The sequence below is a fragment of the Channa argus genome, chromosome 17, assembly GCF_033026475.1.
Source record: "Channa argus isolate prfri chromosome 17, Channa argus male v1.0, whole genome shotgun sequence".
NCBI classification, from domain to species: Eukaryota; Metazoa; Chordata; class Actinopteri; order Anabantiformes; family Channidae; genus Channa; species Channa argus.
The window spans coordinates 10444572-10470356 of record NC_090213.1 but is presented as its reverse complement, the minus strand read 5'-3'; the positions used below and the strand labels follow the sequence as shown (position 1 = coordinate 10470356).

At 40.1% G+C, this 25785-nt stretch overlaps 2 protein-coding genes across 2 annotated transcripts in view; one reads left to right on the top strand and one right to left on the bottom strand.

The window, feature by feature from the left end:
* Positions 1–10562, bottom strand: part of mettl24 (methyltransferase like 24) — a 28106-nt gene extending 17544 nt beyond the window's left edge. The window contains exon 1 of the mRNA XM_067481969.1: positions 9760–10562. Coding sequence (XP_067338070.1) covers positions 9760–10080 — 321 coding nt within the window. The 5' untranslated portion in view covers positions 10081–10562. The remainder of the gene's footprint in view (positions 1–9759) is intronic.
* A 4222-nt stretch (positions 10563–14784) lies between these two features.
* slc22a16 (solute carrier family 22 member 16) lies at positions 14785–25540 on the top strand. Its single transcript, XM_067482361.1, has 10 exons — positions 14785–15328; positions 15877–16353; positions 17620–17737; positions 19475–20036; positions 20660–20787; positions 22523–22632; positions 22813–22912; positions 23090–23240; positions 24299–24337; positions 24985–25540. Exons 1-8 carry the CDS (start codon positions 15285–15287, stop codon positions 23237–23239), a joined length of 1689 nt encoding a protein of 562 aa, XP_067338462.1. The 5' UTR covers positions 14785–15284; the 3' UTR covers position 23240; positions 24299–24337; positions 24985–25540.
* Positions 25541–25785: the final 245 nt, after the last annotated feature.

Genomic DNA, 25785 nt, shown 5'->3' with positions numbered 1-25785 from the left:
TGTTTTCTAGTATGTGGTGAGGCCAGATGAGAGACCACTTCAGGGATTTGGGCTCCAGAGGCCTGTGCTAACGTGATTTAGGGGGGCAATGCATAACACAACACATATAGCCAACAAGGAAGAAGGCACAAGGGTTTTATTTTCAGTCAGTAACTATAGTAGTAGAGAATAGCAATGTATAGACACGCAATATGCAATGTTTTTTATCAATTATAATTAGAGTCTTAAGGCGATGCAACACACAATTATTATAACGAATAAAAGCCAATTCTTATAGCAATTACTTTTAAATAAATATTTTCATTAGGCCTGGTGTAATGTTTGAACAGTAATAAAACCTACTCACTACTCAGTAAAAGGTGTATTCATTTAGTTTTTTGAAGTTAGTTATGATCCTACTACTGCGCGCACTGTTTTGCTGTTACTGCTGTTTGTAGCTGTTGTTTTTCTGTACTTTTTTGTGCTCAATTAAATCCTCGAAAAAGTCAAAACCAACACTCTAGATGCTTGGCCTTCTTTTCTGCATTCCCTTTGGCTCTCTGCCTCAAACTCATTGGTTCCTAGATAACTCCTTAGTCATTATAAAGGGCCAAATAATTATCTCAAACAGCTGGATACTGTTATTTTTAAGCAAATACTTGAATAGAAGTGAATACTGTACAGTACATGTTGGGAATTGTTTTTAGCTGTGGACATACATTTGGTTCTCCGGTGAGTATTTAAAAACAGCAAGATGATTTACGGTATACAGGATTGACTACAGTGCCTATGTTCTAAGAGTGTAGCTTGGACAACATTTAATGCCACTTACAATATATAAAATACAGAATATTGCAGCAGATAATCCTACTTCATTCTACTACATTCTACTACAAATCCTACTACATTCTGTCCATTAGTATATGAATGCATTTTTTAGCTATGGTTTATCAATTGGTGAGAGATTGAGAAAAACACAGAGCAACAGCTGTATATTAAGAGCATAGTACAATTAGTAAAAATAAAGGATTTATATGCTCAAAGTATATCACGACACTATGATACGCATACAATATTCACAAGCATTAAAGCTTACTAAGCTTTATCAATCTAAGTAATATTGGAGATGTGGAGATTGGTAGTTTAACCAGATCCACAGTAGAGTCTCCCCTTTGGGTATCTCTATTGGCCCGGCTCGTCACGGAGATGGAGAGGTAATAACGGGAGTACAAACGGAGGATTAAATTGATCTTTTTTTAATAAAGGTGGTAATCTCAGAAGAGTTTGCTTCACAAGAAGGGTGTGGAGGAGTAGAGAAATACATGATAAATACAGAGCTGCAGAAGTAAAGTGTTGCCGTGTGTCAGAGTAACAGAGAGACTGTGTGTTTGCTTTAGGATAGACATTTAGATGTGGTGGTTAAGGTTAGAGTGGAGGGTGAGAGAGAAAGAGTGGGAAAGAACTGAATACATCCTACAAATGTTTATTTTACAGTTGTGGGGTTGAAATAACCTTTGAATATTATTTCAAAGTATTACATTTTAGCACACACAGGCTCTCATTGTTTGTTCTGCAGACCTTTTGGCAGTAGCATTATGTGCCATAAATCAAAGTTAGTAGAAGCACACATACATTCCCGCTCAACAGTTTGTGCCAATGCCTACATTGCAGAATGATTTTGTGTCAATCTAGTTTAAAACAACGGTGATCTGTGAACAGTGCTCAACCATTTTGCTTGTGCAAAGCTTTGTTATCTCACACCAACCTAAATACAGCATATTGCAAACCAAGACATTTGCAGCTACAGTAAGATCCCAAAGGTCAAAGGTGCAAACAGCTTATTATAACCCATTGTTGTGTTTCATTGTTAGGCGATGTCCAGTGGTCGTGACAGCGTCATTCTCAACAGGAAAAGTCCCAAAACAAGACTCATATTTATGTTCAAGCGTCAAGGCTATGTTGAAAGAATCATATTAGTCTTTGCGGCCATGATTTTGTAAGAAATAGCACAACAGAGAATTTTAATGACAGACGCAAAGAATTCAATTCAACAAATAATACAAAATAAATAGAAATTTTCATTAAGTTGCAATGACAAATGTCTTTAAAATACATGCAATACAAAGGATACAAGGACAGTCATTCTTGCACTTCACACACATGAATGTGTGACATATTCAATAACAACATCAAATTATTTCCCCTTTTCCACATCCACATTTTTGTAACACACATACACATTAGGGTCAGTGTGTTTTTTGGGGTCCTTTGACCTGTCGTGTAACATGCCAATGACTTAAATCTCTGTAGCACTGCCTGTTACCTTGGAAACACAGTCCCATTTCAGTCATGCCATAGTAACGTCACTCATGCATTTATAATAATGTACAGATGCTACTTTTTATTGAAATTGTTTTGTAAGAGATGGAGCCTTAGATTTAAAAAAAGACTGACACCTCCAGAGACACGTTGTCTACTGATTCAATCATATTGTGTTTAAATCGGGCCCTCTTGGCTAGCACCTCAAGAGACAGATGGAGTCTCATTGTTCGCATGTTCCCAGCTAAAACCTATATGCATGTGTCTGAGTGTGTAAGTCTATTTATGCAAGTGTACGCCTGTCTTTTTGGACAATATCCCAGATATGAGATTTGAGTTTGACGTCTGCATGGGTAGAGCAGAGTGAGCACCATATGACACGTTTTTCCTGAGATGAAGCTAGAAAAACAGACAGTTACAGCAGAATAAGCAAAGAGAGGCAGAGATTTCCTGAATCTGTTCATTATTGACTTTTGTCAATTTTTCTGCTTGTGTCCTACACATATATTATTACTTAAATTTGAAAACAAGGGTTACAAAACGAACATGGAGCTACGATCTTTTTAGTTTTAAGCAGGAACATTACAGTATGTAGTTTGGTTTGGCACAAAATATCTAGAAAGTACTAAAGTAAAATCGCTTACTGTCCATTTGTAATAACTGCTGATCTCTGCTTTGACACCGACCCATCCACAAAGCCATTCCTGCTGCTGGGGTCCTTACAATGGCCTCTAGATGTTCCCTTATCATCAGACCATCACAATCATGAGCTATTAAGAACTGAAAATGAACCATTGAATATTGTTACAACAGTAAAATCAGCTGTTTTGTGGCGTTAGATTAGTCCAAACTTCATGAGTGTCAATTTCTCTACCTTGTGTTTGTGTTTCCATTTTCACTTCCCTTGTCTGTGCATTTTTCTCCACATTTATTCTCTGTTCTCATGTTGAGTCAGTATCAGCTATCAAATAAATACAGAGGCAGAATATTCTTGTCAAACAGATATGAAGTGGCAAAGTGTTTTGAACAAGACCCAGTGTGACAGCAGGCTCTTTAAATGATTGTTCTTGCCGTTCACCTGCCTTCTCTGTTGCTTTCAGTGCTAAGTGGTGGCGGCTGTGTGTCTGTCATCTTTGTAAGTAAAACTGGTAGCAAAGGTGCATGTCAAATGCTACCGAAACGGGTTTCTGCTACACAAACAAACCACAGGCTCAGGAGAGACACATTTACTAGCAGCAAGAATTGCCGGTCTGTGTGAGTGTGTGTGTACATGCATGGGGCAGCGCAAGTGAGTGATGGAGACGAGTGGGTTCTTCGCATTTCAGAGGTCAATGCACTCATTCATATCAGCTGGGAGGGAGGATGAGAACTTTATGGAATGTTCCAGACAAGGCGTCCACTTCTGAGGGGAGTATTGTACGATCAGGACGGTGAACTTCACAATTTCACACTGACGTTACCCCCAGCGGTGGGCGTTTTGTGTAATAGCGGTTAGTGCACACAACAGACCCAATGTTTTCTCAGTCAGCAGCATTGAGTGGCCCGTGTTTCCTTACGTGCAACACATGGTTTTGATCGTCATGGTTGAGGCAGGGTTTGTGTTGAGCTATAGTCAGGAGTCAAAGTGAGCACTCAAATCTCACGTTCACAACCACAGTTTTAAAAACTGGATTGATTTGTTCAGTAATAATCCCGATTCTGCCACAACTAGGATACATATATTTCTAAAGTTAAAAATGTGTGCAAACACTTGCTCATTGCAAATAATAGTCATATTTCTATAATATTCCAGTGAGGGGATGATTGATTATCTGAAAGGTCTCTTTGTGCTTCCTCCCTCCATTACTTGGCAAAGATTCCAGTCCGGCGTGTTTTCATTAGGTGGGACTTGGACACTAATCCAAGAGCAAGCAAAGAGACGTTTATTTCTCCAGGGGGATTGGTGTGTGCACGAGGAGTGATGTGATGTCACTCCAAATGTGCTGGAAATCAAAGAGCTCGTATGTCTAAACACATTTATTTCCCTGCTCGGATTTGATCTGACTGGAGTCTTACACCTTGCTATGTAAGCCGCTTGTCATGCAGTTATCCTGCTCTTGTTGTTGCTTTACTTCGTGCCTGCCAAGAAAGCATTTCAGCACCAGACTAGCTCTTCCCTCCCTATGCTAAATTAAGCTTCCCACTATTCTAGTTATGCAGTAGCTTCATATTTAACAGCCATGGAGCACATGATATAACCTGTGAAAAGCATTTGCATAGTTTAATGCAACATTATGTCTCTCACATGCTTTAGCTTTATATGCTCTCGCTTTATATGCTCTCGCTTTATATATGCATTTTAGATAATTCAGTGACTCAAGATGAGCTTACCAGACAAATTAAGCCCTGTTGTACCTGTTGACTACATGGCGAATATTTTTACTTAAAGAAATGTCTCTTAAAAAATGCCATAAATGGTTTTGGAGTGAATTGGAATATAAGTGTATAAATGAAACAAGTTGTGCATACAGCTGGACTAAGGGCTGCTTGGAAAAGATCATTTTTGGCTCAAAAACAGATGGAGGAGGAGTGTGACCCATTTGCCATGTCAGCTTGATGGCTGATGCTTTCCTGTGACTTCCCAGTTTCTCAGATGCACTGGTTAGAGGTTAAACATGCCTGGGAACGGACTCCAGTCACACCTTTGGGATTACTGAAGTCAATCCCTTTCATTCTTCTCTAACAACCTCTCTCTCTCGCTCCCTCTCCCTCTGTTGAGCTGTGGTCTTTCAGCTTTATAAGACATGACCAAGGTCACTGGGTTTCTGCATTAAAAAATTCCAGTGGGGGGCCAATAGTGACTGGCAGTGTTTGGTACAGACAGCAGAAAGTAGCATTTTCAGATTTTTCTCCTATCTGAACATTAAACTAATCAACGCTATTGAGCAAGAAAAAAAAAAAAGAAAAAGAAAAAAAAGATAAATTACGCTAATGCCTATTTGAACAAAAGTAATTACTATAAAATCGTGCTGTTTAATTTAACCTTGATGATCTAAAAGTCTTAATTGTTGCTATAAACACAGGATGGGACATTTGTTAACTTCAACGTTGATTGACAGTATAAGGAGTAATAGGACACTTTAGTTTTGGCTTAAATCTCAGCTTTTTCAGCTCAGTCCACAGTGTGTATCTCAGCTGGGCTCAGTTTGTCAGTGTATCAATATAAATGCAGCTATATGTCTCAGTTAACTGGATGCTAAGAGATGGGAAGCAGGAAGTTGCATAACATTAAAACAACACAAGAATTTTGGGGAAGTGCTTCTTTGTGAAAACAAGCCAGTTCAGTTTGTCTCAGAGGGCATTCCAGTCTCTAGGGGACTACAAAATGGGACAACCCAGCACACTATAGCTTCTGCAAACAGCTCTATAGAGAGACACAGACTACCCAGTTTCTTTATGGTCTCATTTTTTAAGCTACCCAAACGACGTATGTGTAGGATAGAATAAAAAGTAACTTTAGTCGTCCCCTAAGCTTTCAACTGGCATCATTAGTATAAACCAAACACTAATCACATTTCCATCACTCTCAGCTGTACTTTGGGTTTATTAGGGAAGTTGATCAATTTGTCATTTGCACGATGCATAAAAAGTAAAAAAAATTATAATAAAAAATACTCAACGGCAAAAGTAATATTACTTGTTACATTTGTTCTGTTACTTAGCTGTACAAAGTCAAACCTGCTTTCAGTGATGGACTCTTTTGGACTTTTTTGATGGGCAGCGGTAAAAAAAAATAGGGCCTGATATTAGTGGGGGCACCTTTTAGAGCCCTTTAATGTGTGAGGACACCTTAGATGATACTTTATCTCATTTGTTCTAATTCAGAGGGCATTTTTGGGGCATTTGTCTGTCATCTAGAGGCCCTAATGCTGCCCCCTGTGTAAATGTTAGAATGCTAATTTAAACTAAGCCGGGAAAAATTACACCTACTAAATATCAACCTGTTAGCATTGTCTCTGGGAGCACATTAGCATGACTTATGGCATCATCCGTTAAAATTTGGAGCCGGAAGGAGCTCGTCTATGTGTGTCATCACTTTTGTAGCTTTCAGCTAGAGAGACAGAAATACTTTAGAGTATACTGTGTGTGTGTGTGTGTGTGTGTGTGTGTGAGAGAGAGAGAGAGAGAGAGAGAGAGAGAGAGAGAGAGAGAGACCTGGGGGCAATAGTTTGTTTATTACTGTGCTAAAGTCAGGAGGCTGAGTCATCAGTGGATGCTATGTCTGCCTTTCTCTATCTTTCCCTCTTTCTGTCTGCATCTCTTTTACTCCCTCCTTCCCTGCCGTTGCTTTTTGGCCCCACACAATTCATATTTGTCTATAATTTCCCAACTCACCCCTCTCCTCTGTTCCCAGCAGGGAAAAAAGCCTGCAAGAGGTAAATGATTAAAGTGTGTGGGGGGTGTATTTATGTGGAACTCTGACAACTAAGAGATTTCCTTTCGATTGGTTATTACCAGAACAGGCTGTGACACATATTTTATTAAGAAGCAGATTTTGCCAGCACCAGTCTTTCCTGTCAGCTTGCTGAACTTCAGTGCTACAGATTATTGAAAGAGTCTTTATAGGAGCTTTGCCCTTTCTGAAAGATTTCTTGTTTTACTGTGCTCAGACAAAGCCTCAAAACTAAAATTCTGCAGCACTTTCAAACGGCGGCAAGAACGACAGAGCAGCTGCTATTGTGCTTGTGAAGCAGTGTCCCCTTGTTGGTTTGTAGTAACAATGTCATCAGTCAACCAGGCGATGCAAAACTGAAAATACTATTCAGTAAAGTAATGAAGTAACATGGCACTGACATTACCCAATCACATTCAGGATTTAGCCGCATAACTCCAAATGTACATAAAATGCCATAAATACCTAAAGAGCCTTTCAATAAGTGAATATTTAATATGACCCACTGCAATATTTGGTAGAATAATGAAATATACTAAAAAGATAAATTAAAAATCCTTTTTTTGTTAAAAATCACCGGTTTCCTTTTGCCTGCTAAACATTGTGCAGGGTAAAAAAAACGAAATTCTCAATACACAAGTTATGTGTGTATTTTGATTAAATTCCTAAAGAAGCTTGGTATTCATGATTAGTGATGTTTTGACCTATCATTTGGCCCCACAGAGAGCTATCAGGCTGTGCTGTTATAAATCTGCAGGCCCCATAATAAGCAGTACAATTTTCTAGCCCTAACCTATCATAAACTGAGCATGACAGAAAGCCTATCATTACAGTGCACCCAGTTTTAAAAATAGCTGTCATTGGCAATAATGTTCAGCTACACTGGCTGTAAACACATGACAACAAGCAGCTTCATCAACATTGTCTTAATAATTTTTACCTGTTGTATCAACAAGAGGAAAAACCCCTCTGAACAATTTGTTTCTATTATCAGCAACAACACCAATATACAGCATATCTTGTATGAATGTCAGAGTGCAGGAAAGTCTACAGGGTCATCAGATGGGTGCACTCTCAAAAAGTGGGGTTTCAATGAATTCAACAGTAGGTTACAATCCCAGGACCACCCCTTTTTTATTCATTCTACACAAGCCTCCATTAGTATCTCCATCATCTATCAAACAAGCAAAGACCTATGTTTAGCAGACAAATCAGCCACTTGTTAATAGAAGTCATAATTTCTAACTGCTGATCTTATTCCCTGCTGGATTTAAAGTTACCTGCTTGGTGCCTTTATCACTCTTGTGAATGAACAATCCCCCTCTACATCTAAATTGTCAGTTTTACTTTAGCCAAAACTGAAATAATCCATAGATTGTTTGCCAAACACCTGGACTATGAGAAGGCCTGAATACTTATTTTCAATACTGCAATCTGATGAACACCAACACAGGTCTTTCTAAATAAACCCACTGACATAACACATGAATTATGAAATTTGTGAGTCCTTAGATTGGCCCTTAGATTGACTAATTTTCTCAGTGTTTCTGGAGAACATCATCCTGAGCGAGCTACAGTCATTTTCCAACCCATTTTGTCAGGTTGGTCACTAAATACCAAGCTTCATAAGGATTGTTCTCTTAACTTCTCCATTACTACTGATCACGGTCACTGGAGGTGTCCTTGTCATCTTCCTTGCAGAGCAACGGTTCTGCTTTACAGACCATTTTTTAATCTGCGATGCATGAATATGTAGGGAGAAGAGAGAGCAACGAGGTAATGAGAGAGAAGGACAGAAATTAAGTAAAATTGAAAATAAATTGAAACAGACTAAGGAGCTGAAAAAAAGCAAAAGTAAGTATGAGGGTACAAAGAATGGGGACACGGTAACATGACAGAGCAAAAGAGCAACAGCGAAGAGCAACAGCGATCTTCTCACTGCCTGAAGGGAGAAAAAATTGAGACAAAGTGTAGCTAGAAATAAGGAGTTAAATAGCAGCAGCACATGGCATGAAAATTTCATCAGGGCCCCTCCAGGGCACCTGATGTGACAAATTTCATGTTAAGAAGCAGCAAGAGTGAGCATATGGTGTATGTAATATTGATGGTGCATGAGTGCCCAGCTCTTGGTGTGACATAATAGCCCTGCAGTGATTTTATGGCCTTTAAAACTCAGCACTATTGCTCCTCAGTCTCTAGTTTCCTAGTTAAGTCATTAAACATTTAAAGACAAGTGCCAACAACAAGCATATCTTGCCCCAAATACAACAGGAGGAATAAACCCAGAAAAGAAGAAGACTGGGGGGCACAGAACGAGAGGAGAAAAAAATAGCTTTGTCTATGTACGGCTGGTGGAAGGGTTGAAGGAAATTGGCAGTGAACAGGAACAAAAGGAGGACTGATTGACGCAGAGATCAATGACACAATAAAGGTTGTTGAAGATAAGAGCAGAGATAAATCAAAGGGACACAAATAAAAGACATACAGAGACAGAGAAGGACCTGGGAGTGGGAGTTTTGTTAAGCTGGTGCTCTGATACACCCTTCACGGGTCAAGGGTCAAGTCCCTGGAGTGTGTGTGGGGGTGAATAGCTCTGTTTGCTCGCAAAGGCAGTTTGTTTGAATGGTCCTCTGTTCGATTTGTCTCCTTAAAGATTTGTAACTGTTAACAAAAAAAGCCCAAAGTGTTTGAGTGGTAACCTACAGAACACCTGTTTAAATAGCATACATCCATCAAATAATACAAATGCATATGGCTTTGTACTGATGGAAACCCCACAGACAAACTCTCTTTTTCCTACTTCAAAGCATTTCAGAGGTGCTCATTGAACATGTATTGATTCTGCCGCCTGTTCTTCCTTCTTCACCCTCCTGGGATTACTGAGCTTTAAGCCGCTGACACGAAGATGGAGTGAAAGCTCCCTACTGATCCACTCTATCTCCCACTATGCTGATCTAAGATCAGATAACCTTACAAGAATTTAATCACAGCAGTGAAGAATTTAGAAGCTGATGGGATGTTAAACATACCTTTCTGTGAGGGCGAGGAGGTGGACAGCATGAAGGCAACGAGGCATCTGTCTTCCTAAGTGTGCTCTCCTTTTGCACAGTTCGAACATACGAGATTCTACCTTTTACACTCATGTCCTGCTTCTCTGCCTCCACAGAGACCTGCTTGGTTCTGCTTCCTTGGCCCCTGTTCTGAATGGGCTGGGTGGGATGTCCCAAACCCAGGGGTGCAGGTGCTTCCCGCCAGTCTGTCTCCAGGTAAACACGAACACACACATATAAAGCAGTGAGCAGAATACCCAAACGCAGAAGAAATCCCCGAGTGAGTCGCTCTCTGCCCATGTCCGTCCACTGTTTCGTCCTTTGTGTCTCACTGGCTCACCTCAGTCCATCTCCTCAGCCAGAAGTCTTGTTTTGCCTGTTGCTTTTTTCTATCCCATTCTTCAAGTCCTGGTGACCAGAGTTGTTCTTCTCTTCTCTTGCAGCCCCGGTTTCCCTTCAGGTCCAAAGTCCACCATTTAGACCAAGTGGGTTTATTTAATGAGACCCAGCTAGTCGAGAATACCTCTGCGCATAGACCAAAACATGTGTGCCTAGGTCTTTGCCTGAATGATTGCCTGCATGCAAGTGTATGTGTGTGTGTGTGTGTGTGTAATGAAGCTCAGATTTAGAAGTACGAAATGTGCTGCCCACTTTGAAAACTTGAAGGAAGTACCTCCTCACACTTTCAAGTCCTTGCTTTACCAATAACACACACCCCTTTAATTTGCTTTCTTTTCTTTCCATCAGGATCACATCACATTACACACAGACACACATACAAACCCCTCTGTTATATTGCCCCCTCCCTCAGATTGTCTCTTCCATCCCACAAACTCTTGGGTTACCGTGTAACTCTAGATATGGGCAGGGCCTGCTGCTCTACCGCGGCCCATACAGCTCTCTCTCAACATCTGCACTGGAGTCGGCTCCTTAACAGAGCAAGACAGCTCAGCCCACATAATGGAGCAGATAGTGTTTCTTACATTTTGGCAATTATATTTCAAAAGTGTATAAATCTTTTGCTCCAAAAGTGGGCAAAAGTGCTTTTTCACACACACACGCACGCACACACACACTTTTTGGAATCCTCTTTCCAAACAGATATATTTTGGAAGCAGACTTCACTTCTGAATCATCACCCTTCACGCTTCCGTATTCCCTCCAGTACTGTATAGATTTCTAAATTCATTTTTTTGCCTGTTACTATTCATTCTTGTTTTGAAATCTCTGGCTAACACAAACTTCCCTCCTTTCATTTGACTGCCAATAACTGTCAAAAAATGCACTTGTAAGCCAGCACTGCTCTAATTGTCTTCTCAAGTCGACTCATTAACATTGTCATTAATTCCCCTCGAAAGATGTATAAATGTGTTGTTATTTATATACAAATTAATAATCAGAACCCTTGTGCTCTCATTTATTAAACATGCTATTGATGTTTTAGAAGGGCCACATCAATTATCAGGACTCCCAAAGCGGATTAGATTGGATGGAGAAAAGCAGTGCATGTGAATGGTTTGCGTGGCTTCACAGGGAATCCTGACAAAGCTAAATGTAGGAAAATGCTGGACAGTGATAAGGCTGCTGCTCTGAATCAATAACATACATTTGCTTTGCTTTGCGATAGTGGCTTAAAAGTAGCTCTCTACTGCCCCCTTTAGAGGAAAAATAACACACTGCCAGCCTCTCCAGTGATGACCATGTTGTAATTTCTGACTAATTTCATAATCGATTTCATGCCCATGGACAATAAGCTAAAAAACACAGTATTAATTCAAACACACTGATGCTGTAAATACAATATGACATCAGTTACAGTGGTAACAAGGTTAAAAAAAGACTCAGTAAGAATGTTAAATCAAGCAAATCGCAGGCAACATAAAAACACATTTTATGATACAGGATAGTACCATGTACGTTTTTATTAGTTACAGTTCTACGGTGAATTTCTCCCAAGCTAATAAAAGATGTTTTTGTGAAAATCTAAATATTTGTTTATCTTTCTTTGGAGAATATCAGTTAATTTTTTGGAAGTTAGACTTGTAATTTTCTTCTTGTAGTCTGTAAATTAGCAAGTGTAGAAAATTGTTTGTTTGATTTTCTGGGATTAGAAAGTTTTCTGGCAATGTGTCAGTTAGTTTAGTTATTAAGAAATTAGTAAAATAGAAAAAACACAAGGAGATTAAAATGCATTTGACAATCTCTACTGCCATCAAATGGTCAGTCATGAACACTTACATGCATATGGATTGGATTAGAAATCACTGGTAATGCCTGAAGTGATGTAGGTCAGACAGTTATTTAACTGGTGATGGTCCTGGAAATGGAAGCAATGAGAGAACGAGGAAAGAATTCACTCCTGTTACACAGATTTCTGTAGAAGGTCTTACAGAAAACGAGGTGTGATGCAGAAATACTGCAGAGCTCAGGTTATGTTTTTTGTCCACGTGTGCATGCATGGTTTGTGAATGTGTGTCTTTGTGTTTTTGTGTCTGTGTCTTGAAAAAATTACCAAAGCAGCTGAGAATGTCAGACCGACAAATGCTTTCAGAAACTCTTTTTTTTAAAAGATTGAACACAGCTGATTTTTTTTAATCTCTGTGGATGGCATTACACATATTGCATTGATTTGTCAGGATTTAGCTGAAATCTTCTTCCACATGAAATGCGTTTGTGTAAGTCTGACTTCTTTTTTTTCATTTTCCTCTCCTCTTCTCCACCAAAACAAACGCCAGAGCACAGAGGTCACTTAAACTCGATACACTGACATAACTCCTTTTTTTAGCAGAGCACACAAGTGAGTGCAAAGGTTAAAGAGAGGTCATGCAGAAGCCCAGGGTAAAGTTAACAAATTGATTGTAATACCCTTTTACAAGATATTTACTACTGTATGAAACCTGTCAATGTGGCAGAAAGATTTTTATTACGCAGAGGAGGTACAGAAAAAGTGCAGGTTACTTGCAGACATGATGCCATGGTGTGAACAGACAGGAGCTCCAGTGATCCGTGCAGTGCTGTCTGCAGATTCCACAACACAGCAGGTGAAACTAAACTTAACTTGGCTGAAAAATGTTAATCTGCTGAACTGAATATTCGTCCACGTATTTTTTTCTGGATGAAAAATAAACTGATTCTTGGAAAACTGTGTTGAATAGGTGGGAAGTGGCCAGTTGTGACAGGAGCAGGTGAAGGCTAGGGCGTATTTGCTTTCAAGTGGGGCCAGAAATAACACACAGAAAGGTCAGAGAGTGTGATAAAAATTCGCACACCAGCTCATTCAAACCCCAAGAGTCAAACCCTGTCATTAATAGTATGAACTTCACATGTTTCTCCTAAATATAAGTTATATAATTACAGTAACACAAACAAATAGCAGTTAACAGTTTGTAACCTTAATGATAATGACTTAACTTTTGCCGCCTGATAAATGGCAAAAACATCTGCTTATGGCATGACTCAATTTCATTTTATGTCCTAATCCATTATATTTCTTGTGAAATTGAACCTTGTGGCACAAAATCTAAAATGCTGTGTGGAGGTTGGTAGAGATTGATGATCCTCTCAGTTGTGTTTGTTTATGGTGCTCAAACCAGAGTCTTGTTAATAATGTGTGAATGATCTGTTGATGTTTAAATGATGATTTTGCAAGACAAACCTGCTGTTAATTTCAAGGCTACATGCTGGTTAGAAATTGTCACTGTCAGTCTTAATCAATTACCTATTTCATTTGCACCTGTCCTGTTTGATTATTTTGTATCTGAGGAAGTGAAGCAGATGGTGAGTCAGTGCGATGGTAAAGCAAACATTAGTTTGTTTCAGTAGCGCCGCTGATTCCAGTCAAGACAAGGTGTAGTGTGTCACTGCTATTGCACAAATCAATCATTAATCAAAGGCTTCAGTAGAAACAGAGACACTGAGAGGTCTCCTTTTTTTGGTTTGTGGAAAGACCTGTCTAATAATTGGTGCACAAAAGAATAATCAACCTGGGATGTCACCAAACATCACCAGTGTGCTCAAGACAGCAGCCCTTACAATGTATCCTAGGCTCATTGTATGTGCATATGCATGGAATTTAAAGCAATCTGATAAATGCTCATATTTTGTTACGGCAACAAAAACAGAAAGTCATATTTTTCAGCTAAACATCCAGAATGGCATGAATGATTAATACCTTTTCCTTTTAAGTTAAATGCCACAATATAACTATTTGCAGCTTATCCCGCAAAAAAATTCTATTCCTATTAAGCAACTTCCTCCTTCCACACTCTGCAGCAGACACACACACATGCATACAAATACACACAGCCTGGGCCAGCATTTGATGTTTATATGAAATTCCTGTCTGATTAAAAAAAAAAAAAAGATGCATGCAGATTGACCAAACAGATACCCCGAATGTAAATAAGAGACCACCAGAGAACTATGTGCAAGTAGCGTCTACGGTTGGTTTTCTCTTTAGTCCAAAACACTGTCATGGTCCCTAAAAATCTTTAGATAATCATAATAGGTTCCCCCTTCAATAGTTTCCACCTCTGAGTGGTAGGTAAACACTTCATTGCTTCTCAGTTTTGAGGTATCCCCCTAAACCCCCCATGACAGCTGGGATAGGCTCCAGCCCCCCATGAGCCTACACAGGATAAGCAGTTACAGATAATGGATGAATGGGTCTCATTCTGACTTAAATGATTTAATATTTGCTAAACTAAGAAAATAACGTGCCGAAAGGTTAATCATAGAATTGGTTTACACTTTTACTCAAAGAGCAATGCTATTGGAAAACACTAAAAATACATCCGTGTCTGGAATTCCGAATTTCTGAATTCAGCAACTCAGTACTTTAAAGGTGCAAATAAGTTTGCAACATGTGGTTGTTTCATTTACTTGTGAAAAGGTTGGGGCTGATAGGGAAACTATCACCTCAGAGATAAATTGTCCCCCTGATGTCATTGTGCTTCATTGGCGGATGTTATGCAAGAGCAGCCTTTCAACAGCGCTGCTTCCAGGCTGACAGCAGCTACAAACCTACATTGGAAGTCTGCAGAGTGTTGGGTTATAGATTAAGTTACATGTGAGTGGGTTCAATGGTGTAGGATGTGTCGTTAATCAGAAAAAGTAGCTCTGACTGAGAAGCTTTTTTACAGGATCGCTTCATGATGTAATCAAGCGCTCGTTTTTGGAGATGAGAAGAGCGCGTTCAGGACAGATCAGGTCCAGCTTCATCTAGGAGGACACGAGTGAATTAAGCAGAACAGCAAATGACCTGCACCACAGCAGAACTTGCCTGTGTTGTCTTGGATTCGTGTTCCAAAAATTAAAGTAGCAGCGAAGTTTGAAACTGGACCTCTTTTGTGTGTGTGTGTGTGGACGCGCGTGTGTGAGTCCGTGTGCGCGCCCCCCGCGCGCCGCCCCTACTCTCACTCCCCTGAATCAGCGCCGCAGTCCATCATTTACTTGTGACGCCCTCAGGATCCGCCGCCCGCCGGACACAGACCCGCCGTCAGAAAATGACCGTAGAGAGAATATTCGACGAGCTCGGTCACTTCAAAAGGTATCGAGAGCGTTTCCATTGTCATCCAGTTACTAAGTTGGCGTATTTCCATTCTTGTGTGAACTGGTTCCCGTATTTTTGCGGTCAGTGAGTAACCGAACAGTATCTGCAATGTCTGAAGTTATTTTTATACTATGACATGAATGCGATTTTATGATTACCATAATACCATAAACCACAACATCAGACCACGTTTGATAAGTTAGTGGTCAAAAACTGTAAACACTTGTAACAGCTCTCTTCAGCAACTCGTAAATGATTCACTGAAGATTGAATCTGCGCTCCTCTTTTTAAACCATCAAACATAACTCATTGTCGAAGAGTGTTGAAAAGTTAAAAAGCCAACTATTTTGGATTGACCCCAACAACTTGTAATTTCCTCTTGCAAAATAAATAGTTTTATATTAATGTCAATAATGTCAGACTCATAAAAGCACACGTTGGATGATTATCTACCCTGAATATCAGGTGCATCTGAGTTTTTGCACAAGGATAAAAGATGAGAGAAAACTTCACACATATTCACAGTTCAGCTTCTTTCTCCCCAGGTTTCAGGCATGTCTGTACTTTGCAGCAGTCTTCCAGGCCATATCATGTGGGATCCACTACCTGGCCTCTGTTTTCCTAGTGGACACTCCCAACTTTTTGTGCAGTGTGCCTGGCAACATCACAGATGTGTTGTACTATAACCTGACAGGACATAGTGTGGAAGACATCCTGCCAGTCTTCAAGTCAGGGACTGGGCCCCTGGTGGTGCAGACAGCTGAAGGTGACCAGTGGGAGCTCAGCCGGTGCCGCTTTGCCCTGCGCATCAACCCAGAAGCCTTTTCGTACGACTTTGTTGGCAACAAAACAGTGAAACCCTGTGACGGGAACTTCATTTACGACCACACAGAGGTTCAGCAAAGCATAGTGACGGACTGGGACTTGGTGTGTGAGAAAGAGTGGCTGGCCAAGCTATGCCAGCCCACCTTCATGTTGGGGGTGCTGATCGGAGCGTTAGTGTTTGGGGACATCGCTGACAGGTAAGTGGGGGAGGAGTAGGAGGAGGGTTTTTTTTTTTACATGTGCATGGTACAAAGCATAGGTTTCACACCAGGTTTTTAAATGTTCTGGTGTTATGAGTGGGTGTTGTCAAAGTCACAGACCCCAGGGCTCATATAAGTGAGAACTTTCACTCAGTGAGTTACAGTGAGCACCCAAAGGGGGGGAGCATCTTTTTCATTTGAAAGCTTGATGACGTCCTGTTGGTCTCGTGCTTACGTTGCTTGGCTTTGACAGGACGACATATAGTACTGGTGGCCTGGTGGCTCAATGGGTAGAGCATCAGGCTGCACTGCAAAACCCTGCAGGATCATGTCCCAGGTTATCCACCCTGAGTGGGGGACCCAGGTGCTTGTGGCTGCTCATTACTCCCCCCTGGGCTACGGGTAAAGGCAGAGGTTGATTAACATGATATCATGAATATGTGCTCAATCATGACCAAAGAAGAGTCTGTTTCTAATATTTTGTAGCAGAACTTCAGACTAAAACTGCAACTTTCTGCAAACGTGTAATAGCCTCCTGAATTCCATGTTTGATAAGATATGATAAACCTTTTTTCGTCCCCCAGTGGTGAAATTTCAATGTTGCCCCGAGAATATTTGTACAGTATAAAAAACTAAAAATAAATATAGGAAATCTATATAAATAAAAAAGAAAATCATCAATACAAATACGTACAATCATCAAACAAACAATTGGACTAGGGTTCATGTTATTGCACAGTCAGTAAGAGGAATATACATTATTCAGCTGGAGCAGCTCTAGTTGTAAAGTCCAACAGCAGCATGAAGAATAGACCTATGATATCGCTCCTCCAGGCACTTAGGATGAAGCATTCTGTCCCTGAAGGAGCAGCTCAGATTAACAGACCACAGATTAAAAAAAGGTTTTCAGTAGTGCTCCAAAAGACCTCAGAAATAGTCTGCTATGTCCTTTCCTATGAAGTCTGTCTTTGTTATCAGTGTGTGCATCTGTTGAAGTCCACCACCAACTTTTTGTTTTTTTCCCGCATTGATCTGGAGGCAACTCCACTGGCACCAGTCTGCAAAGTCCTGGATCAGTTCTTTGGACTCTCTGCCATCGTCATCAGGTTGCTGAGCTGAACATGAAATCTGCAGTGTAGACGGTGAAGAGGAACAGAGCCAGGACTGTTCCCTGCGGGGCTCCCGTGTTGCAGACAACCATGGTCCATATCGCAGTCACGACCCCTCTCATACTGTGGTTGCTTGTCTCTGTCTCTCTTTCAGAGTTGGTCGCGTGAGGATCCTGATGTTCACCAGCCTCTGTCAGTTCGGGCTCGGGGTAGCTGTGGCCTTTTCGGGAAACTATTATTTCTTTGTGGGGCTCCGCTTCCTCCTTGCCATGGTGAGTTCTGTGTGAGTTGCCTGTAAGGGAATGAAAACTTAAATAAAGTGCAATAGGATAGTTGGCTTTACTGCAATAAGGGTTAGAATAATGCCCGTCTGCATGTTGCAAGAAATCTCTGTCATTAACATGCTTGACTTTTGCAAAACACCAGTATGGGACAAGGGTGGTGCCTTATTTTCCACTGCCCACAGCCCGTGAACAAACATGTTTCTTCTGCTCCACTCTGTCCCCAATTTTTGGATGTTCCCCTCTTGGCCAGTCAATAATGTTCTCTGTGCACATATTAAGAGCCAACTCCTGTTAGTCCCACTGCACGCAGGCCAACAATGAGACCAAAGCAAGATGCTCAATCCAGCTGTGTATAACTTAGGACAGAATGGAACAAGCTTCAGTAGTGTTACTTTAAATACTTATATTTCTGCCCTCTTTCAAATTATGAATTGTTATATTTTAAAGATTTAGTTTCAATACATATACTTTCAAAAGCACCCAAGATAAATGTGAAATACTATCACACTTCTAATGCAGGAGCAACACTCTTTTAAACTACACAGATGCTAGAGGCAGCATATACTGTATTAAAAAAACAACAACTTTATCCGTGTGTATAACTGTGATATTTACACCTATCTCTCTAAAGCCAATGTTCTTTCCAAGCCATTAGGTAAATCTAAAAACGCCGCTGACAAATTAAATCCGATGCTGTGTTCTCGTAAAGGTCAGTTTGTGCAACAGTAAAAGCAAGCAATCTGTATGACATCTGAGTACACAGCAGCAGAGCAAGTAAAGCAACAGTGACAAACAAGTCTCTCTACTGTGCTTATGGCCAAATGGGAGTTGAATGTGTGCAGTAACCCGTGTGCGTGTAAAAGAACACGTCTAGAAGCCAAAGGAAAGGCCTCATTAGGGTTCTAAGCCCACATGCCAGGGAAGTTGTCTCGAACATATGCCTGTAGTCCGTCCACTGTTTCACTTCTTTCTGTCTTCGACCATCCCCCCCAGTCTTTCTCAGCCACAGCTGTTGTTTTTCACATAGAATCTGACTCAGATAGGCTCATACTGCACAGCTACACCTAACACAGTGCAGATTAACTATTCTAAGCCTGGTTATATGTGCTGTAGTTCTTTTGAACATGTTTAGCTGTAAGTTGCAGATAGCTGCAGATAACAATTCCTCATGGGGAGGAATTATCGTGGTGTTTCGTGATCTACCTTCTTTTTAGCCTTATCCCATAACTTTGTGCTGTGGCCACAGTGGATGCTGTTCAGTAAGATTTATTACTAACAACGGTTACTAAGCACTAAATATGCGCCTTTTAAGTGTTTCAATCAGAGGTGGCAAAGAACAAAAACTCAGTACCCAAGTAAATATGCAAGTACTTGCCTGAAAAGAGAACATAGTACAGCTTTAAGTGATTTACTCAAGCTAAAGGGCTAAGTACATGGTATAAAGTATACTTTGAACTCTACTTTATACACTCCACTAAAACATTTCTCTAAAGATCAGTCTGATAGTTTCTACTGAGTAATCTATGTCAAAAAATATGTGTTGAACACTACTGAGCTCCTGCAAGCCTTGTGTACTGTCAATCTATTGGCTTTCTATCACTTGTTGTAATGTAGAATACATGGTCAAATAAAATACACGTAGCAAAATTACCATTATAGTTTCTGTGTATAAAGCCTCTCTTTTTGCCCATGACCCCCTCTACTCCTTCCCTTTGATCATGGCAGGTGTCCAGCGGCTACCTCGTGGTGGTGTTTGTTTATGTCACAGAGTTTACCGGGAACAAGGTGCGCACATGGACCTCTATGCACGTGCATGCAGCCTTTGCAGTGGGCATCATGGTAGTAGCACTGACAGGGTACTTGGTCCGGGTCTGGTGGATCTACCAGATTATCCTCTCCATATGCACCTCACCCTTCCTGCTCTTTTGCTGGAAGTTTCCCGAGACCCCTTTCTACTTGATGGCCAAGAGCCGTTACAAGGACACTCAGACCCTCATGGACATGATGGCCCGCTTCAACGGGCTCGAAAGCAGACCCAAGGTGGATGAGCTCCTGGAGCAAGCGGAGAGAGAGAACGGCAGAGCTCTGATGGAACGGGAGACAGAGGAGCAACCACTGCATTCTGACAAGAAGCTGTCCATCCTGGATCTGTTTTGCAGCTGGAGGATGGCGGCTCGTACATGCACAGTGTGGGCCATCTGGTTCATCGGCAGCTTGGGCTACTATGTCTTCTCTCTGGGCTCAGTCAGTCTAGGAGGAAACCAGTATATGAATCTCTTTCTCGCTGGTAAGTGTTGGTACATTTTCGTTTGTCTCCAATAGCCATGAGCTTAGTCCAGTGCGTAAATTTGTTAAAACCTGCTTGAAAATTACCAGCTGTGTGACAGGACCCACTGGGTAATTCTGCCCCCAGTTTCTTAAATAAATACATTTTCTTAGCCATAATTTTCACATTTAAAGGTTTGTTGGCTTATGTGGAATTCTTAATTGGAGTAGTGTACGTTTGTACTTGTAGTGGAGTAATTCAGGTATATTTCAATATTTGTATTTATTTTCTATTCATAGTATTTCTCATTAATCTGCTGCACGTATTAAATAGTAAACTGACACTGATGTCTGGGAACAGCAGTTCAACAGTTCACTTACTCGTCAAAGTATTTGTTCATAATCTACTTTGCCTTTTTTTTTTCTTACACGGAACACGGAGCTGATTTAATGTGATTTGTTTTGTAGTAATATTTTATAAACGAATACTAACTTTCCGTCAAGTCATTTTAGTAGAGCACATGTGAGAGCATAAGATTCCCCAACGATTCAGGTGCTGGTTATTTAGGTCTCCTAGATAGAGTGTCACTGTGTTAGTGACATGATAACCTCTGACCCAGATCTGCTGTGATTTGTTGTTTCCAGGTGCAGTGGAGATCCCCTCTTATCTCATTGGTTGTTTTGCGATGGACCGGATTGGAAGAAAAAATACTTGTGCCCCAGCTCTTCTCCTGGCCGGGGTCGCTTGTATGCTCATCATTGTGGTGCCCGCTGTACGTACATTGTGTGTGTGTGTGTGTGTGTGAGACAGAGAGAGCATTAGTGTTCTTGCATCTTATATAAATGAATCCATTATATTTACCTCTTTAGATGCACCCTAAACACTTTCTTTGGGCTTATAAAACATCTTCTGTTAGTGTCTTTATTATAACAGTTATTATGTCACCAACTTTTTACACTTATTTTCACCCCACATTTGGAGGAAATCAACTTCAAACGGACTTCACACAAACCTTTCCTTCATGTTTAATGCGGGCAAATGATCTGCCGAGTATTTTTTTGCATTTCCAGGATCTGTCTGGAGTTCTGTTACTGTCGAGCTCTGATATATGACACATGCAGTTCTGTGAACTGTGATTTAAATAAGACCGGCTTTTGGCTGAGTTGTCTACAAGGTAGATTTATTACAGTACTTGATTTCCAAGTAAATTTAACCATTGATCCATGGCCAACACATGTGAGAGGAAACATAGTAATTAGAAGATAGTGACAGCAGCAACAAGTGTGTGAGGGACTGTTTGTTTCCGGTTTATGTCACTGCTTTATCAAACTTCCTCGGCAGTGTCCTCATAGGTAATTCACTTTAGCAGACTCCAGAGACAAATATATTGTACTGTGCATTGGTAAACATCCGAAAAGAGTTCCACAAATCAGACGAGGTCAGTTCTTTGACATGTTGAGAAATGCACTTGTTTCCCTTCTGAGGATTAGATGAAAATATTGACAGCACTCTCATGTCTGTACACTGGATATGAAGCTACCCACTAAACAAGGACATGTTTTAACATCTACATATGGAACCTGTATAGCATTTACATTTACATTTACATTTAGTCATTTAGCAGACGCTTTTATCCAAAGCGACTTACAAGTGAAGTACAAGGCAGCAAAAATCTAAGTCAAGGAGAAAACATCAAAGCAAAGTCCTATCAGAAAACTGTTCACAGTTCACGAGATGCAAGTGCGAGAAAGAGCAGAAAGGAATTTTTTTTTTTTTTTTTTTTTTGGAAGTGATTTAGGAAGATGCGGAAGAGTTCTGTTTTCAGCAGTTTTTTGAATATTGGGAGAGAGTCAGCTGAGCAACAAATGCACATTATCAGATGTCCAAATGAAGTCTTATTTACACATTCAGGTCTGTGGACATCCATGACAGACCATAAAGAAACATTTTTGTTTAGAGTCTGTTTCGGATGTCCTCCAAAAATGTGTCCAAAACAGATGTCCAGGTTTCTAAATCAAAAATGGAAATTTGTAGACTGTAATGTTTCTTTGGATACTATGTCCAACACATGTATGAATTTACTGTTCACAGAAAAGATGAGAAAAAAGTTTGCTTGGACAAGTGTTCAGGACAAAACATTCCTGTGTGTGTAATATATGGACATGTAGCTCTGTAGAACAAAGTATAATACATAAATTAAAAGTTGTTTTTTGAGGAATCAACAATGCCTTTTTGTTATAATCCTTCCTAATCCTAATCCTTCTAATGTGAAATGTTTCTCTATCCGTGTAAAAGAGTGTTTGCTCTTATTTAAACCTTGGCTGTTGATGGAGAATGATGACAAGTCTGACATTTAAAGAACAAGTGTTTGTATTTTTGTGTATGACAGAATCAGCTGTACAATTGATTAATAATCGATTATTGTGTGAGACATGCGATAAACATGCAGAGTGTTTGTCTGTCATGTACAACTCAGTTCTCTTCCACATCCCACTCCTTCTCCACAGGACATCCAGGTACTGGCCATTTTTCTCAGTATGATTGGGAAGTTTGCCATTGCCATTGCCTTTGGTCTCATCTACCTGTACACCTGTGAGCTGTACCCGACCATCATAAGGTAAGATTAGTCAAAAGAGCTGCTCCTGGACAAATGAATTTCTGGACTACAGTCAGTTTGCACTTAATGCAGTTGCCCTTAGTGCATACAAACATGATACAGTGTAGATTTTCAGAGTTTGCACTAATTGATTTTGTTAATAAATGTTGTGTTTGGACTTCATGTCTGATCTACCTGTAGGACTCTGGCTGTAGGCAGTGGCAGTATGATGTGCCGTGTCGGCAGTATCGTTGCTCCTTTCTGTGTGCACCTGGCAGATGTCTGGGTCTACCTACCTCAGGTACACATGGCTGTCAAATCAACATGTTATTAAGTGTTTCATCGCCTGTTTTAAACTTGTCCAGGTCACCTTTACATCCTGCATTCATTTGTCATAGTTGATCTGAAAAGGTAGCCTGGCAAGAAAATGAATGGGAACAAATACATTTTTTCCTGTATTTATCATAATCCCTTGTAGCTCATCGTGGGAATCCTTGCATTCATTATCGGACTGCTGACGTTAATGTTACCTGAGACCTTGGGCCGACCTCTAACAACCACCCTAGAACAGGCTGAAGGTCTGGGACGCAAGTCCAGCAAGAAGAAGGATGTGTTGGAGATGAGCTAACGTAAGGTTAAGGCCTGAGCTGAAAACATGGAGAAAAGTAGAATGGAAAGAAAGAAAGAAGAGATAATGGACACAAGAAGTGAACATTAGCATTATTAATTTATTAAGCTGTTGGAAAAAACTAAAAATCAAGCTTTCAATTAGAGTGAAATACGACCATTAGTTTAGTCTGAAAGCTCCTGAGACACTGCTGAAACACACTTGCAAGTGTAAAGATCTCAGTGATGAATCTGTCGCAGACACACCCTGTGGATTTAGTGATCAAGAAAATCATGTGCTGATTTTAGAGGGTCTTGGAACACGGTGGCATTCCCACAACCGAAAAAAGTGCAGAGGAGCAAATTAGCAGGATCATCTAAGCCACGGTATCTGAAGAACTGCATCCAGATCTGTTGCAAGTGTAGAGGTTCAAAGTTGGTTCATTAAATGTAGTGAACCCGAGGAAGAGTTTAAGAGTTTAAAATTAAAATCCTGACACTCAGCTAATACTTTATTTAGGGATAATTGCAGTAAAAAAACCAGACTTAGTGTCAAAGAAGTCATCATTGAATAACCTGTTGCATAATGATTTAGAAACCTCTCTGAACATTTGTTCAGATCATTGCTGTACCTTGGTTTTTTTCTACATATACTGTACTGTCACATCAGCTACAACATTAGGTCCACCTGTACTATCTAATACAATCCCTTAGTGCAGCTCTGCCATGAATTGTACTTTTACAAGGCCAAAACAATGCACTACAGGAGCATTCCACCACCCACTATGACCTCAGTTCACAGACTAAGATTACCAACTTTCTGACAGTTTCACCTTAAAACTAATATAGAAAATAAGAAAACATAGGCTTTTCAAAGTGGACTACATGGCAGAGCTGCTGTAGTGAATTGCATAAAATTGCACAGGTGTTCCATGTTTTGTAGTTGCTGATCACTTTAATTCCTCAATAATCCAAACAATCAAACACATCATATTAAAAAGTAAGATGTGCCTGTTTTTTACTAATTTAAAGTTAAGTGAAATTAATTTCTTTTTTTTCCACTGTTTTTTTTCTAACTCAGGGCCTCTACTCTTGGATATCACTGTGAAACAGCTACAAGGTATAATAATTTTATGCTCTGATGATTTTAGCATTGCTATGCTTTAAATGTTGCTACCTAAAGTGAATTTTATTTGTAGGCGTGTGTGTGAGTGAGTAATGTCATATGAAGCTGAAAAGTAGGTTACTTAGATGTCTGCATATTTAGATTGAGTTTGCAATCTTAATGCCGGACACACCGAAAGACAAGTACTGTATATAAAGTATATAAACTACTTGTCTGTGTGTAAGATGTGATCTCCTATTGTCAGGACCAAAGCTAGGAATATACCACAGCAGCGTGGAGTCGTATTTGCCTGCTTTGCAATATCAAAGAACAATATCTGCGTATCTTTTATTAATATAACAGAATCATATAGTACATTCATCTCAAGGAATCCACAAAGTACTGACAATCAACGAGTTCTCCAGGTGATCACCCTGCTCACTTACTGTACAACAGTATGAGTGTTTTGTGTTTGAATACACTTGGTCCTTTAGTCTTACTTTTATTATGGATGAATAAATAAGATGGTGCTGACATTGGTGGCCTCCTCTGTCTTGTTTGCTTATATCTGCTGTATCGATTGTATAAAAGATTAGAAAACTAGTAATACATTTACTGCTCTTTTTAAAAAAAAATTTCTCTCCGATTCCCTGTCAAAATAGGATATCAGAAGGTTTATGATACTGAAAAAAGTGGGGCATTCCTGGGTCTGTATGGGGCCTTGGAGCAGCTCATCAACACTAGCAGCTTTCTGTTTGTCAGGCGAGAGAAGCGCCCTCTGCACCGCTCAGCAATTTAACAAACCCTCTGTTGAGCTTCACAGTAGAAAACTCTGCAGATGCATGACCTGTGTTTTTGTGCTTCTGTGTCTATGGATGGAAAAGATAAAGTAATGCACCTCGCTTGAAACTTAACAACCAGGGTACTGTGATTGTAAAGACACTGGTTCCCCAAATGATGTAAGGTTATTATTGGACACTAATTGGCAGGGAGAAATGTATTATGTCGGTGAATGCCCTGCTACTGATGGAAATGAATAGGAACTTTTGAACCATTAGATAACGCACCAATTTTCCAATCATGGCAGTATTTCATCATTAAAAATATTAATTTGAAACTAGTTGGTTTGAAGGTTGTAGTAGATGCTTTTGGATTAATAAAACAGTGTACTAATAGTGTATTTCCCCCCCCCAAAATTGTAATAAATAAAAAATATGATTCAAGTTCAAGTTTTTCAGTCATCTGCCCCTGAAGAAGCTGAAAGAATTTTTACCTTTCTGTGACTTGTTTTTTCTTCTTCAGGTCACAACACTTTGCTTTAGTGACACACTAGCGTAACTTTTTTTGGTGATAATCTTTACCTGTCTAGAATCTTTCATCCAGGAATTCCAGCAGGATCAAGACATGATTACTTTGTCACTTTGTCGTCATTAAATCATCAGCATGTATCATCATAAAATGCA

Coding starts and splice junctions, on each gene's coding strand:
- slc22a16 (XM_067482361.1), top strand. CDS start 15,285: ATGACCGTAGAGAGAATATTCGACGAGCTCGGTCACTTCAAAAG. Junction 16,354..17,619: donor TTTGGGGACATCGCTGACAG/GTAAGTGGGGGA, acceptor TCTCTCTTTCAG/AGTTGGTCGCGTGAGGATCC. Junction 22,633..22,812: donor CTGTACCCGACCATCATAAG/GTAAGATTAGTC, acceptor ATCTACCTGTAG/GACTCTGGCTGTAGGCAGTG.